This window comes from Perognathus longimembris, chromosome 14 (genome assembly GCF_023159225.1).
Source record: "Perognathus longimembris pacificus isolate PPM17 chromosome 14, ASM2315922v1, whole genome shotgun sequence".
Taxonomy (NCBI): domain Eukaryota; kingdom Metazoa; phylum Chordata; class Mammalia; order Rodentia; family Heteromyidae; genus Perognathus; species Perognathus longimembris.
Window position 1 is genome coordinate 51,888,840 of NC_063174.1, and position 17,020 is coordinate 51,905,859.

At 40.8% G+C, this 17,020-nt stretch overlaps 1 protein-coding gene across 3 annotated transcripts in view; it reads right to left on the reverse strand.

Moving 5' to 3' along the window:
• Eml5 (EMAP like 5) overlaps window positions 1–17,020 on the reverse strand; it is a 106,090-nt gene that overhangs the window by 5,949 nt on the left and 83,121 nt on the right. For 2 of the 3 annotated variants that reach the window (XR_007213199.1, XM_048362340.1), the window contains exons 28-35: window positions 14,523–14,601; window positions 13,411–13,540; window positions 10,581–10,679; window positions 7,193–7,213; window positions 5,994–6,167; window positions 4,939–5,147; window positions 3,189–3,346; window positions 958–1,072 (exon numbers count right to left, since the gene is read on the reverse strand). Coding sequence is in view for 2 of the 3 variants with exons in the window: in XM_048362340.1 (XP_048218297.1) it covers window positions 958–1,072; window positions 3,189–3,346; window positions 4,939–5,147; window positions 5,994–6,167; window positions 7,193–7,213; window positions 10,581–10,679; window positions 13,411–13,540; window positions 14,523–14,601 (985 nt within the window). In the remaining variant the exon portion in view is untranslated. Of the gene's footprint in view, window positions 1–957; window positions 1,073–3,188; window positions 3,347–4,938; window positions 5,148–5,993; window positions 6,168–7,192; window positions 7,214–10,580; window positions 10,680–13,410; window positions 13,541–14,522; window positions 14,602–17,020 lie in introns of those variants that run through there. The other variant, XM_048362343.1, reaches the window with a different exon arrangement.

The following is a 17,020-nucleotide window of genomic DNA, read 5'->3' on the forward strand; positions in this document are numbered from 1 at the left end:
ATTCCCAGTAACAAGAATAAGCTTAATATTTAGATACCTAAATTGACGTTAACGCATGGATATGATTTATAAACACCTAAATAAGTGCATACGTATTCAAGTTTTTTTTTTTAAGGATTATGTATCTAAAGATGCAGATAGCTGCTCTAATCCAAATGAATTGGCAAGTGTACGTGTGTGTGTGCGCGCACACGTGAGCGCTGGGGCTTGGACTCAGGGCCTCACACTCTTGCTTGGCTTATTTGCTCAGTTTATTTGCTCATGGCTAGCACTCTACCATTTGAACTCCACTTCTACTTCCGGCTTTTTGTTTAACCGGAGATGAGAGGTCTGCCCTGGATTTGTCTGTCCAGGCTGGCTTTGAACCATGACCCTCAGACCTCAGTCTCCTGAGTAGTTTAGATTATTGGCATGAGCCCAGTCAGGCAAGGATTTTTGGTTTATAGAGGCCTTTGCTGGGCATAGTAGCTCATACCTGTAAATCCTCTAACTATTCAAGAGGTAAAGATCGGGAGAATCAAGGTGTAAGGCCAGCCAGCTCAGGCAAGAAAAGTCAACAACATCATTTCAACCAATACTAAGTTGGGAATCGTCGTACATGCCAATCATCCTAGCTATGCAGGAAGCATAAACAAGAAGATCGTAGTCCAGGCTCCCCTGGCATAAACATAAAACCCTATCTCACAAATAAAGCAAAAAGAGCTGGAGGCTATGGCTCAAGTGGTAGAATGCCAGCTTAGCAAGCAGCAGGCCGAGTTCAATCCCAACACTGCCCTCCCCCCCCAAAAGTGAAAACAATCTAGAGTACAATGTTTATACACAATAGCTTCCTGTCCTATCATGCACAGGTGCCAGCAACCACAGAGAAAAGGCAGAGAAAAATGACAAAAACTCCATCCTTCAGTATAATACGTATTTCTCATCTACTGTTCGGTATCAGCTCAAGGAACATCTTACTTTGCCTCTGCACACAGAACGGACACAGTCTGTGGGCTGTCCTGTCTCAAGCCTGAAGGCCCGGCACCGCCTCAGTTCCTGATCCCACAGTTTAACCGCTCCTCCTTCCTTGGACCTGGGTAAGTAAAAGCCAACCCCAAGTTAGTGTTCCTAGTAATGCCTACAAATAGCTTCCCCTGTAAACAAACACTTAAGTTATAAGCAGATAGTGAAAAAGGGCCTGATATTTATTTATAATGTCTAATATTATTCTAAACTTCCTACGGCAATTATAGGATACAATCAGTCAAAATGAACACCTGGCTTCAGCAAGTTATTTTTTTTTTCAGCAAGTTATATTTCAAGAAATATTGGTAACTTTCTGGGGAGCATAGCTATTTGGCTTCCTCCACACATTGCCCTCTCATAATACTATGTCATTATAAAGATTGGTAAAGCAATTTTTAATATTAAAGGATAAACAAGGTAACAGGATTACAGATATCATGCCATAAAATTATTGTTACTCATTTTGTGTCAGTACTGGGGCTCGAACTCATGGCTTGGGCGTTGTCCTTTAGCTCTATCACTCACCATTAGCACTCTACCACTTGAGCCACAGCTGCACTTCTGGCTTTTTTTCTTTTTTTAAATGATTATTTGGAGATAAGCTCATAGGACCTTTCCTGTCCAGCCAGCTTCGAACCACAATCCTCATATCTTAGCCTCCTGAGTAGTTAGGATTACAAGTGTGAGCTAGCAGTGCCTGGCTTGTAACATTATCTTTCAAGGGCTGAAAGAAGCATATTCATTTCCTACCATTCTTATGTAATCATCACCACCACCACGATCATCACACGTGCAGTGCTGGGGATTGAACCCAGGGCCCTGTGGTTGCTACACAAGCACTCTATACCCTAGTCCTCTTTCCTTAAAATATCTTATTGAAGCAGTTTATAGGTACAGGCCAAACAGAACATAGGAAAAGTGTTTAGAAGTGATATGTAAAGAATAAAATCAAGCCCATGTATGAGTTTTCTCTGCAAACAACTGAAGAACGTATTCCTTCATTTCCTGCTGTCCTAGGAGAAAACCTGCTAGTGAAACATAGTGCCTCACTCACGGGACAAGGAAAAGCTTCTGCGTGTGTTTAACGACAGGCATCGGGTCTTTTGATCCCGTGGTGGGTGGAGTGAACTTCTCTGTCACAAGTCAACATGTGGTGACTATGTTGGTGGCAAATCAGTTTTTAATTATCTGGTTACTATTTGGCTATCTGAAAATTTCTCTCCTCACATTCACATTTCAGGTCTTATATGAAAGTTTGTCTAACAAGTTTGCACGAAGTCAAAGCAAACCAAGCAGTTTGTGGGGCAGTGTGCACTGCACTCTTCAGCAGACAAAATAAAAGGCAGTCGGGATGCAGCGTAGAGCCAGGTACTGGTGGCTCACACCTGTAACCCTTGCTACTCAGGAAGCCCAGTTCCATGTTTGAAGCCAGCCTGGGCAGAAAAGTCTAGGAGAACCTTATCTCCAATTAACCAGCAGAAAACTAAAAGTGGAGGTATAGCTCAAGTGGCAGAGTGCCAGCCTCGTGTGAAAAAGCCAAGTGAGAGTGTGAGGACCTGAGTTTAGCCCAGCACCAGCACACACGATGCGGCCCGGATTCTGTGGTAGGGACTGCCCCCATGTCCCCTTTCCCTCTGCAAATGCTGACACAGCCATAAAGGCATTCGAAAACCCCATTCTTAATTGGCAGGACAAGGGCCTATGGACTTATCAGATAAGCTAGCACTCCAGCTGGAGTTGAAGTGTTATCTACAATGCAAAGAAAAAAAGAGTAGGGCTGGGGATATAGCCTAGTGGCAAGAGTGCCTGCCTCGGATACACGAGGCCCTGGGTTCGATTCCCCAGCACCACATATACAGAAAACGGCCAGAAGCGGCGCTGTGGCTCAAGTGGCAGAGTGCTAGCCTTGAGTGGGAAGAAGCTAGGGACAGTGCTCAGGCCCTGAGTCCAAGGCCCAGGACTGGCCAAAAAAAAAAAAAAAAAAGAAAAGAAAAAAGAGTAGTGTTAAGATCAGAAATGAGGATCTTGAGAAGGCCCAGGAAAAGCAGCACGGGAGGAGCACATGAGGAAAAGGCCCCAGTGGACAGCAGTGTAGCGTGCAGAGAGTGAGAAGATCTAATTGCAAGCGTTCGGGATCTCATGGCTAAGTACCCAGTGAGGATGGAAAGGGAAAGAGGACTCACGGCCTTTCCTTGCCCCCGGTGACGATCAGTCCATCCCGCAGGGTGGTGTACATGGCGAACACAGGCCCATTGTGAGCTCTGGCCACGACTCTACACAACATGTGATCTTTCCACACACAGACATCACCACTGATGGTACCTGTAAACGTCAAGTTATTCTGAAAAGGAGTGGGGAAGGGGGGAGACAAATTCATCAAAAGTTCAAAGAGAGTTCAAATGTAAGCATCTATGTGAATGGGATGCAGAATCGCCTCTGACAATGCGCATGGCAGGTATGGCGTAAAGACAAGAAGCCTGAACTTGAAGGGTAGCTTGGTAGGGGGCTTTCCCCAGAGTCTACTACTTCTTAGCTAGATTAATTAGGACGACAATTCTTTCCTTCTGATTCTAAAATACTGCATGTCTAGTCTATATTGTCCCTTGGATTACTTTCCTCTAGCAAATTAAAGATCCCTAATCACCGAGAGTAAGAAAAGAATAAGGAGTTAATGTGGCTTTTCAACAGGTTTTTATAGAAAACTGGTCACAAAGTGAAGCTGTCATCTACACTGAAGTTGTAGGCGTTTTCTGCCCCTGGCGAATGCCTGCCGGTCAAGGGGCGTCACTAGATCCGCAGCCAGAAGTCCGCTGCTTCAGCACACAGACAGCAGGCTGCCGTGCAGACCCCAACACGCGCCCACTGAAACATCGCGTGGTATCTATAAGCACGTACAACTTTGTTTTTATTTTATTTTTTACATTTATGCTTGTATGTAAATTAAAAACTAAATTAGAACCACTTAATCTGAATATAAACCTACCTGTTATGGCAGAAAACATCTTCACTGATTGCACTGTTCCTTCATATATGGCAAACAAACTGTTTCTAATATTTTAGTCACCACGCTTATTTGTTCTTATTGGGAATGGGTATTAGGTAATGAATTCTATTTAGATAGGCAAATTTAAGTGCCAGAATCATGTGAATGTCTGGATTTTCTGCCAGAAACAATTTACTGGTCCTATATTAAATATACCCAAAATGTCCAACTCAAACTTGACAGGGTGTCACCAATAATGTCTATGGTCTTTTCTCAAAAACAGAAGTGTACTTAACTGCCCTATACTCGTGATTTTCCTTCTTACAGGACCTTGTATTCATACCCATATGAACACTTTAATAAGGAGAACCACATAGGGGTTTATTTTTTAAATTGCATCAGAAGATTTATAAAGCTGCCAGGGCACAGAATTAATGGAAAGATACGGAGTATAAACCAGGGGCCCAGGTGGAATGGAGTCAAGGGAAGAGAAAGGAGGAGTCTTGAGAGTTGTTTAAACTGGAACTGCTTCTTTCCTTCCACCTCTCCTTTCCCCTGTAGTAGAGGCACTGGCTTCTAATTGAACTATACCACAGGCAGAGAGTTAAGATGCTAGAGGGCAAAGGAATCTGAAATCCAAATGTGACCTTCAATTTCTTGAACATCATGGTAATTTGATTGACTTTCCTTTTATTCTGACAAAAAAAAAATCTTAGGTGCATAAGGAACTACTAGGAAGACACACAGTTTAGAATAGCCAGGGTCACAAGCGTAGTAATGAAGGCCCGGCCCCACCCTCATTTCTATTATCAGAATTTTTAAAGATGAAATATATGTGTGACTAGGACAAACAATGATTAGTGGATTATTACGTCATATCAACATTTATGTGACTTAACAAAGTCCAGTAATCTAAATTCTACTATCACACAGGATTTTAAGAGACATACTGCACCAAATGCAACAGCGAGCATGGTCTGCATCCGGGCATCTTGCAGTGTGCTCAGCAGCCCTTTCTTGCTCAGAAGGGCCCTTCCCGCCAGGGTCCAGAACTTCACATGTTTTACTCCCACAGAGACAAACTGGGTATCGGAATCTGGGCGGAATTCTGCTACAAAAATTCGTTGGTTGTGCCCAGCTTTGCTGGCAATTTTGGCCCCTGACACAGAGGATACAACAGTATTATCCAAGTTAGTATAAGAAGCAAGCTAATCAACAGAATTAACTACCATTCAAAACAATAACAAAAGAATGCCTGTAAGAAGAGAGGGTCATTGTCCTTGCTGCGCTGTCTAGCAATCCATAACCCACAATCACCTATGGGGTCCTTCCATCGGGCTTCACAAGGGATGGGCACAGGGACAGCTTCATTACCATCTAAAGGCCATTTTAGATCTTAGGAACCTGACTTATTTTTCTTTCTGGGTTAACTCCATTCATTTCTCTATATACCTTAACATTTTCACCGAAACTATGTTAGGTAACATTTTCTAGTGGTCTCCACTATGATTTAAAATATACTTTATAGGCTAGTCTGGGGCTTACTGGTAGAACACTTGTCTGGCGTGTGTGTGAGGCCCTGGGTTTGATTCCTAGCACTACACACACACACACACACACCTACACACACACACACACACACACACACACACACCCACCCAGGGGCTGGCACTTGAAAGGCAAGAGTTCTACCACCTGAGCTATACCATAGCCTTCATGACCAACCAAGGTCATTCATTAATGATCATTAGTAAAGACATGCATAGTTTCTTATTGAGAGGAAATAGCAGTGAAATACTCTAACACTATTAACAGTTTTATTAACATATTTTGTGAGCTTTTTAAAGGGAAACACACCTATTATACCACTAACTACATTGGTATTGTGTAGTACTATAGTACATAATGGTTTCAACAATCATCTATTTAAGGGATATAATAAATAGAGAATTCCTATGATCTAATATTCTTGTTTGTTTGTTAAACCACATAAACAGAATCGTACCTTCCTGCCATCTCCAAATGGTAATAGTGTGTTCTGGGTCTAAACCCACAGACAGCAGTAGTTTGCCAGTAGCACTGAAGCTAACCGAGCACACCCCCTTTGAATGGTAGCATCGTAATACAGATAAAGTCTGCTTGTTCATTGCATCCCAGATGTGGATAGAAGGGGCAGTAGCTAAACAAAGATAAGATCCAAAAGTTAGAACTGATTAAATGTTTCCATTTCTAAATCTGATACTTAATTCTGAAATGTTGAAAAAAATAGTTCTAAGAATTATAATTAATACAAAAAGCTCAAGACCAAAAGTAATTTAGGAAAGGAAAAAAAAAGTAAACAGTAAAAAGGAAAAAAAAGTAAACTTCTTCAGGATATAACCCAAATTACTTTTTTTTGTAAGTAGTATTTTGATAAGCCAATCAGGCAATAATAATACCAAACAACTTATAAAAAAGAATGCATGTCTGTGGCCTCCAGGCATAGCTCAGGGCAAGTGCAAAGGCCTAGGTTTGATCCTCAGCACCAGAGCAGAAACAGGCCTAGGAGCCTACTTACAAATCTTAATATAATTATATGGAGAGTTATATGCATTTAACATGATAAATGCATTGAATTTAAGTATTCACTGAAAATGCCTAGCTACTATAATATCTAGAAAAATAGGCATACATTATTAATAGTGTTTTAATTTATAAACTAGTGATCAAAAATGGAGTAATTTTAAGTTTTAATATAATCTGTTGATCTAATATGTACAATAACTGAAAAATTCATTTCAAAAACTGACGCAGTCTACAAAAACAATACATTTCAAAAAGATTTAATCTTTAGGTAGTATTTGTTGATTTATATATTGATTGACTGATTGCAGGCCTGGGGCTTGAACTCTGGGCCTGGGCACTGTCCCTGGCTTCTTTTTGTTCAAGGCTAGCACTCTGCCACTTGAGCCACAGCACCACTTCTGGCTTTTTCTGTTTTTGTGGTGCTGAGAATCAAACCCAGGGCTTCATGCATGTTAGGCAAGCACTCTACCGCTAAGCCACTAAGCTTATAGCAGCACTTGTGAGCGTCATGGCTCCTGGTAGTGTGGCATGGAGCCGGGGGAGAAGGTTGACTTACACCGCCCAACCTCCAAGAAGTTACATTTTTTATACCAGTCCTGGGGCTTGAACTCAGGAGAGAAAATCATCAATTTTCCTTACCTGACATATCTGCTGAATCACCTATAATGGGAAAGGCAGAAAAATAATTACCTATAAACAGCAAATATTAACAGTAAAAGTATAAAAATACAATTATTATAAAAGTTTTAAAATAATCTAAGTCCTATCATTGACCAAGTCTCGCTTATTCTTTTCAGTTGAATAAATTGGATGGAGGGATTTGTGTTAATTGCTACACATACTATATTGACTTTTCAGTCTTCTTCAGAGAAAACATTCTTTTTGTAGTTAGTAAGGTTCATGCAATTTTAATTGTAATAACTTTTAAAATAATGTTGATAAGATTTAAATCGTGATGACATTTACTTTGGCTGATAAAATGCACTGTCAGGCCCTGTGCATCTCTGCTTTCAGAGAAGGGGTAGATCTAGATGTAAACCTTTGAAGGGACATGATAGGAATGGTGTCTGTGTAATCCAAGAAACAAAAACAGTTCTTCCTTGTGACAAAAGTTGTTCTATATGAGTAAAAGTTTGCCAAGAAAGAAAATGAGAATGCCTATGCTCATATTTGTTAGCAAGTTTTCTTCTTTTTTCCTGGGAGAGTTGTATTTGTACTGGTCCTGGGCTTAAACTCAGGCCTGGATGCTGTTCCTGAGCTTTCGTGCTCAAGGCTAGCGCTACACCACAGCTCCACTACTGACTTTTTGGTGCTTACTTGGAGGTAAGAGTCTCATGGACTGTCCTGCCTGGGATGGCTCTGAACCATGATTCCCAGATCTCAGCCAGGATTACAGGCATAAGCCATTAGTACCCCATTGCCAAGTTCATCCTCCTTCCCTCCCTCCCTCTGCCCCCCCCCTCTGTAACAGTATTTAGCAGAACAGAAAGAAGTAAATTAATTTAATCTAGCTGGGTGCTAGTGGTTTACTTCTGTAATCCTAGCCAGTGAGGAGGCTGACACTTGAGGATATTGGTTTGAAGCCAGCCTAAACAGAAAAGTCTGCAAGACTCCATCTCCAACTAACCAGCAAAAAGCTGGACCAGAGGTATCATTTAAAAGTCTGACTCTGGGCTGGGAATATGGCCTAGTGGTAAAGTGCTCGCCTCGTATTCATGAAGCCCTGGGTTCGATTCCTTAGCACCATATATATAGAAAAAAGCTGGAAGTGGCGCTGTGGCTAAAGTGGTGAAGTGCTAGCCTTGAGCAAAAAGAAGCCAGGGACAGTGCTCAGGCACTGAGTTCATGCCCCAGAACTGGCAACAAAAACCAAACAAAACAAGTCTGACTCTCATTTAAAAACCTCAGTACCAGCACAGCAATAATTTGAGGAACTCATTAGAGTTATATATATATATATATATATATATATATATATATATATATATATATATATTTTTTTTTTTGGCCAGTCCTGGGCCTTGGACTCAGGGCCTGAGCACTGTCCCTGGCTTCTTCCCGCTCAAGGCTAGCACTCTGCCACCTGAGCCACAGCGCCCCCTTCTGGCCGTTTTCCATATATGTGGTGCTGGGGAATCGAACTGAGAGCTTCATGTGTAGGAGGCAAGCACTCTTGCCACTAGGCCATATTCCCAGCTCTTATATAATTTTTTTAAATCAATCAAGCCTAAACAAGGATTTCAAGAACATATTGATCAAAAGGTCCAGAGTATCTTGACTTGGGAGATGAGGGAAAAGAAAATGAAGGACTCAGTTCTGCCAAGTGCTCATATAGTAAATCACACGTTTAGTTCTAATCATACTATGATTTTAATTTCTGGACAGTACTGGGGAATTCAGGGCTTTGTGCTTGGTGGGTAAGCACTCTATGACTTGAATGATTCCTTTATCCTTCTCAACATACTTGGATAATTAATTTCCCATTGGTGGAAGGACTTGAAGCTAGGCCACCTGAAGACTGGCTGAGAGATTGGGAGAATTGCTGTGACCAGGTCAGCCTGGATAACTAAGAGTCTGTGACAAGAGTACAGATCTCCAGGTCAGAGATCACAGGCCTAACAGTGACTAAGACAGAGTATCAAACGAGGCGTCTTTTGTTGGTGAGTACATCCCGCGGTATAAGTCAGCCTTCTCCCCCTGGCTCCCTCCCATACTACCAGGAGCCATGAAGCTCACAAGTGCTGCTATAAGCTGAATGTTTGGGGCCCTCCAAAATTCAAACATTGACACTAATTTCAAACAGGATGGAAGAGAAGGGGTACAGCCTTTAGGGGATGATGAGGTCATGATAGGCCTTCACCATGAGATCAGCATCTAGGAAGGAGGAGAAGAAAGATCATCTTTTTCTCTACTGTAGGAGGCTAGAAAAAGGCCCTCTGTAACCCAGAAAGCACATCTGTCTACCCCACACAATCCAAACTCATGATCTTGATCCTCCACTCTCCAGAACTTGTGCCAGTACAGGGGTTTGGACTCAGGGCCTTGCAGTCTGGTCTGGCTGTTTTACTCATAGTTGGTGCTCTACCCCTTGAGATAGACCTCTATATCTAGCTTTTTGTTAGCTACAGATAAGAGTTTCCCAGATGTGTCTGCCCCAGCTGGCTCTGATCCTCAGACCTCAGCCACCTCTGTAGCCAGGATTACAGATGTGAACCACCAGTGCCAGGCTAAATTTCTGGGTTTTTGAATAATTATTTATTTATTGTCAAAGTGTGTACAGTTTCATATGTAAGGCAGTGGGTACACTGCTTGTACAATTTGTTACTTCCTCCCTCATTTCCCCCTGTTTTTTAAGCTACCTAGTCTATGGTATTTCTTACAGTACTCAAAAGCAACTAAGATACATTTGTTCTTACTTGGAATCTCACAAGCCTACCCCTCAAGCATGCACATATTGGTTGTACAATCTTCTACTTGGGGGACGAGCACTGAGGAAAGGTCCAAAAATGGGTTCAGGACCATGTGGTTGAGAATACTAGGGTATCAGGGAAGGCTGTCCATGGGGGAAGCTACTCCATGCAAAGCAAAGCATCGCTCCCATGGACATCTTGTCTCATGGAATGTGCTGGAGATGTCCAAAGGAGACCTTCTACAAAAGAAGTACTAGACAAGATTCAGTAAGAATGGGGTAGATCTCTCCCGAAGTGGAAGATGAAGTCACAGGCCAGAGCCTGAGGGCCAATGAGTAGCAATCACAGACTAAATTCTTGATAAAGGACTGAACCCAACTGTTTTAGGTACTATACAATAGTTTATTTTAAATACTGAATTGTCTTGAACTAATTCAAGTGAGTAACAGAAATTTACATGGAAGTAAATTTTATACACTAATAGGTATTTGCTTTATGTACATGTAGACTTTGAACCATCCACAATTACACTGTTTAAGCTTTTTTTTTAAGACACTGAATTTATTTAAACAAAAGCAATGTTCCAAATTGTTTCTTTTTAAAACATAGAAACATACCTACTTGGCCAGTCGCCACTATGTTGATAAACTTGGGGTGCTGATTTACAGTGAGGCATAGAATGTCATCATTATGCTCCTGATAAAAACTCTGGGTCCCTAACAGGAAAGAATTTGAGCAGTAAGTTTCAAAATTTGAGGATTTAACAGTCAAATGTACTTATCTAGTATGATAAACTACTCTTTTAAAGTATTTGCTAGTATATATAGCTTTTGAGCATATATCGTATATAAACTACCATAAAGATACTAATAAGTCAGAAGTTTTAAAGCATTAGAGTCCTATGATCAACAAGCCTGAAGGCACAAGAGAAATAAAGATTCAAATGCTACGGAGGGATGGGGATGTAGCTCAGTGGTGAAGCACCTGCCTGGCAGGTACAATGGGTTCATATCCCAGCGATCACACACTCACACACACACAGCTATAGGAAAGAGTATTCAAGAGTATTCACATTGTGGAAATGTGGCACTCCTATATACTGATCCAAACACATTCTATAAATGTGATGGTGGTTAGGGAAGACCACTTTAGGCAGGGAAGCACTTTGAGCAAGGACACAGGGCAGGCAAGTGTTGGGTCTCCATCCTTTGGTGGAAGTGAACCAGCAGTGTGGTTGGGAAGGCAACTACAAACTAGAACTATGGAAGGTTTTGAAGGTTACATGATGACCTTTCCATTTGTGTTTCTTAAAGGAAAAGATTCACCAAAGTCACATAAAAACAACAGATATTTTTCCATTTTAGTAATTTGGGCCATTTTTATTCTTTTTTTTTTTTTTTGCCAGTCCTGGGCCTTAGACTCAGGGCCTGAGCACTGTCCCTGGCTTCTTTTTGCTCAAGGCTAGCACTCTGCCACTTGAGCCACAGCGCCACTTCTGGCCATTTTCTATGTATGTGGTGCTGGGGAATCGAACCCAGGGCTTCATGTATATGAGACAAGCACTCTTGCCACTAGGCCATATTCCCAGCCTCCCGTTTTTATTCTTATTTCACACTTATTCTGCAGTAAATAGAGAAACATGAAAGATTTTGATTTTTTTAATCAAATAATTAATTTCTTAAGGAATTTCAGCATCTATGGATACTGAAAGTAGAAGAGACACTAGAGGATCACAGCAGCAGTCCATGTGGGATATAATAAAGTAAATGAAACATGAGATTAATGGCCTGGAGGGAAATGGTACAACAGGCCCAAATAATAGAAAACCAGCAATATCAGGTCCTCCAATAAAACAAAACAAAACCTCTACAACTACATTTAGCAGACCTCCTATTACTGTCAAACTTCCCAAAGTGAAATGTGTTTTGTACTTTCTAGACTTGAAGGCTGCTGGTGAAGTTGGTGAAGATCAAGTGACAAACAGATTGTCTAAATTCCTAGACAATGAACAATGCACTGGATCACCAAACCCATAAAAAACCAAATACACAGGATGCTGGCAATGCCCACTCTTCTTGCTGCCTCTCTCTTCATATCCCATCCTTAGAAAGGTGGTTAATTTAAAATAAAAAAACCCAAAAATTAAAATGATAAGTATCAGAGTCTGTTTATGCATTGTTTCTTTTTTTGCTTGTCTTACTCCTCCCTATTCTTGAAGGGTAAGTGAAGCTTCAATTTTCTTTCAAAACAGCATTTTTAAATAATCATTTTTGTTTTGCCAGTCCTAGGGCTTGGACTCAAGGCCTGAGCACTGTCCTTGGCTTCTTTTTACTCAAGGCTAGCGCTCTACCACTTGAGCCACAGCGTCACTTCCAGCTTTTTCTGGTTATGTGGTGCTGAGGAATCGAACCCAGGGCTTTGTGCACACTAGGCAAGCTCTCTACCACTAAGCCACATTCCCAGCCCCTTGTTTCTACTTCTAACTTACAAATTAAGCTTACAAATTTATGGAATAAAACAAAAATTTACAATGTCACCAGAATGTTCACGTTGGTCATCCAATGATGCTAAAAGAACTTAATTTGTTCTTCAGACCAGTTAAACATCAAGAAATACTTTCTTACATTTTTAGACTCATGAGTAAAAACACAGATAAGCAGATTCCTCAGCTTTCCAAGACCTCAATAAAAACATCCTACCCAGCAATCATTACCGACATGCTGCTTTCAATCGTTATCAGAGACAACCATCCCAAACCATCTCATGGTGAGAATGTGGGAAAATGGAACTCCAATGATAAATGGTTTCATTATAAAGCATATTCTTAATGCTGTAAAGCCTCACTTCAAATACAGAGCGAATAGAACTTTGCATGATGAAACAGTGTTCTGCTGTATAATGCTCTTTAAGACTAGTGGCTGGGCAGGGTGGCATAATCCCAGCACTTGAGATGTTGAGCCAGGAGAATTGCAATTATGAGGCCAGCCTGAGCTACGTAGAGATCCAGGCTAGCCTAGACTGTACAAGAAGAGCTTGTCTCAAAAACAAAAAGCCGGCGCTGGTGGCTCAGGCCTGTAATCCTAGCTACTCAGGAGGCTGAGACCTGAGGATCATGGCTCAAAGCCAGCCCAGGCAAACAAGTCCACGAGACTCTTATCTCCAATGAACCACCAGAAAACTGGAAGTGGCACCATGGCTCAAGTGGTAGAGTGCTAGCCTGGAGCTGAAGAACTCAGGGATAGGGCCCATGCCCAGAGTTCAAGCCTCACAACCGACAAAAAAAAGCAACATAAACCCTCCCCTCAAAGACTGGAATATGAAATAGTCTGGACTTTTTCTCTAATATATTTAAAATATTATTTACAGCTTTAAAAAATACCTTTAAGCTGCTAGATACATCCTAAATTAAAAACTGTGTGTGTATAAGGGTGAATTAGGATTTCCTACCTGTAGCAACATTGTGTAGAATTCCAACTGACGCAGTATGATAAATTATATCATCACCATCATTTAAATAGTGTACATTATTCCTGCAGTCTCTGCCTCGATAACCAAACACAAGGTCCAAAACAAGGTCCTGTAACAATAATGGATATTTTTCCTGAAATGTAAATGTTCATTCATGTTCTGTGGTGCACACAGTACTGAGCTTGTCAGTCAAAATGAAGGAAGGGTATGTTTTTGATGTTTAACAAACTTCAGGCACAAAACTAACTAGACACATTTCTCTAGGTAACCTGTTTTGGACAACTAAAACACATTCTACATTTTGTATTTTTCTATGTAAACTAATGAAAAGGAAAAGGAAATGAGCTCAGCTGATTCCAAGAATTTTACATTAAATGTATCTAGGTGTTAAACATTGAGATGCTTGTTATCAAAGGAATACTTTAAGTTGTATTCAGTGTAGTCACATAAACTTTATCTTAGGATAAATGGTGTGCACATCAGGTACTCTGAAGAACCCAGTTGTCTCTGACAAGTCATGCTCTTGTTCAAGCAGAGAATCCTACAACTGAAAGTGCCCATTCTGCTGAGCATCCTTGAGCCCATTCAGGCCTGAGGAAGGCCAGGCTTCTTCCTGCCATGCTGGCCAGAGCCTTCTTCCTCAAGTATTGGGAAAGATCTCGTCTGGAAGGAGAGACAGAAAACCGTCCCCAGCGCCCCTGTGCTGTAAGTTTATCACGTGGTAAAGTGCAAGAAGCAGGGTATTTATTTAACCTTTAGCTGATAAATTCATCCCAGTAAGTATAAGAAAGTGCCAAGGTGTTGGGCTTACTTAAGCAGCTAATCATTCCCATATATCTATATTTACAAATTCTGAGATACTGATCAATTTTGCAAGGCATTATGTAGGGAAAGTAAAAGACTCATTTAAAAAATTAAGAGACACAGTAGGTCTCAGTCCACACCTGAGAAACAAAGTAGGCGTTTTTACAACCAAAGGAAGGTTATGTTTAATACACTTATTTCCATGAAAACCAATGGCAATGCTTGGGTGTTGTATAGAGAGAACTCAGGGCAACATCATAGTAACGATGGGAAATGGCTTTTCTTACCTCTATGGGTCTCTTTTTCTTGCCAATGTTGTTTGTCTGCAGTTTTTCTGGCTGTGGTGGGGCTCTGCTCACTGGGGGCCTGAAACAAAGTTGGGAGGAAGGAGGCAATGTATGCATCACCCAGGACCAGGGCCACCCAAGGGGCCCTCCAGAGAGGGCACGGCTGGCCAGTGGGAACCCATCTGGCTCCTGTAGACCGGTGGCCTCTGTGTTTTGATAGCTTCTCATGCAAGAAGGTGAAAAGAAAGCAATTTAAAAATGTATTCATTTTCTTGGGTTGGGTTTGTTTTTTTTCCAGCACTGAGCTTGAACCCAGGGCCTCTTGCTAGCTCAGCTTGTTTACTTGGTTGGCTCTCTACCATTTCAGCCAGGCCTCCAGTCCAGCTTTCTTGCTGGTTATTTTGGAGATAGAGTCTCAGAGACTTTTCTGCCTGCGTTGGCTTTGAACTGTGATTCTCCAGATCTCAGCCTCCTGAGTAGCTAGAATCACAGGCATGACCATTAGCTCCCAGCTTACTTTTATTTCTTGGTTAACACTAAATATGATATTGTAAATAAAAAATATTAAATGACAATAACATATTAAAATAAATATTACAGATAATATATGGCATATAAGAAAATAATTTTACGAACTCAACACATTTCTTGAGGAGTACATTATCAGTAGAGCCTGGATTATTGCTCTAAAGCACTCAACACCTTCAACATTTTCTTCTTGAAAGTGAATCTTAATATTTCTGTGTACTTTCTATATCATTAGCAAACAAACATAAATCACATCTGAGTTCAAATTTATAGTAACATCCTTTTCCATGCTCCTTATTTGCTATTCTTCCACACCCTCCTTTTACTGGCTCTACTTCCTGCCATCCCTCAATTGTGCTAAAGGCTTCACAATCCAACAGCTATTCAAGGAAAACAATTTATAGTCATAAAGCACTAATATGAATACAACACTCTGGAGAAGGTAATAGCTATTACTAATGTTTCCAACTGCTCATTTTCCTTCTTCTCATCTGCCAAACTGAATAACCTGAGCACTGAATCTAAATCAATCATATAGCAGCCCCTCTCCAAATTTTAAATATTCAGTTTGTAAAAACTAAATCAAAAGGAAATTAAACTGGGCACCAGTGGCTCTTGCCTGTAATCCTAGCCACTCAGGACACTGAGATCTGTGGATCATGGTTCAAAATCAACCTGGAAAGTAAAGTCTTATCTTTTATCACTAATTAATAGCCCAGAAGCCAGAAGTAGAGCTGTGGCTCAAGTGGGAGTATATCAGCCTTGAGCAAAACACTAAGGGGCAGTGGCCAGGCCATTGAGTACCAGCACAGTACTAGCACAAAGACAGTGATACAAATAACCCCCTTAGAGAGACATTCTAATATTTATGAATAAATTTTCTAAAAATCAAAGGCATAATCTGTGTTCATATTAAAACTGTCAGAAAGGAAGAGAACTGTTATATCTTGAACATGTAATATAAAATGTATAGCTCTGGAACATGCAAAACATAAAATGATTATGTGGCTCAGTGCTAGAGCATTTGTAGAACATGCACACGGCCCTAGGTTTGATCCCTAGCACTGCAAAAATAAAAGAAAGTGAATGTAGATTTTTATATGTGACATGAAACAGCATGTAGAATATATACACATGCCTAATTGGTGTCAGAAAGCAAATGTCCTAGCTGGGCACTGATGGCTCACACCTGTAATCCCTTTCCTTTTCCCCTTCCCCTTTCCCTTCCTTTTCCTTCCTTTTTTTTTGCCAGTCCTGGGGCTTGAACTCAGGGCCTGGGCTCTATCCCTGAGCTTCTTTTGCTCAAGGCTAGCACTCTACCTCTTGAGACACAGTGCCACTTCTGGCTTTTTCTGTTTATGTGGCACTAAGTAATCGAACCAAGGGTTTCATGCATGCTAGGCAAGCACTCTACCGCTAAACCACATTCCCAGCCTATACTTGTAATCTTAGCTACTTAAATAATTCTACTAGGACTGACTGTTTCAAATAATAGAATATATATATATATATATATATATTTTTTTTTTTTTTTGGTGCTGGTCTTGGTGTTGGAAATCAGTGTCTGGACTCTGTCCCTAAGCTTTTTTGTTCAAGGCTAGCACTCTACCACTTGAGCCAAGTCTCCATTTCTGGCTTTTTTCAGGTTAGAGATAAGAGTCCCATATTTGTCTGCCTGGGTTGGCTTTGAACTGTGGTCCTCAGATCCCAGCTTCCTGAGTAGCTAGGATTACAAGTGTGAGCCACCAGTGCCCAGTGAAACTGGTTTTCTTCCAAGTCAATTTGGTAATTGTTTCATCAATGTTAGTATCTGATAGCTTTAACTATAACTCAAACTATAATAAGCAATTTATATTCATACAACTATGTAACAATTAAGCATATTTTGATTTTTATAAGGGCCATTCAAATAAAGTATACTGTATTATTGCTTAAAATAAAATTGTACAAGTTGAAAAACTATACAAGAT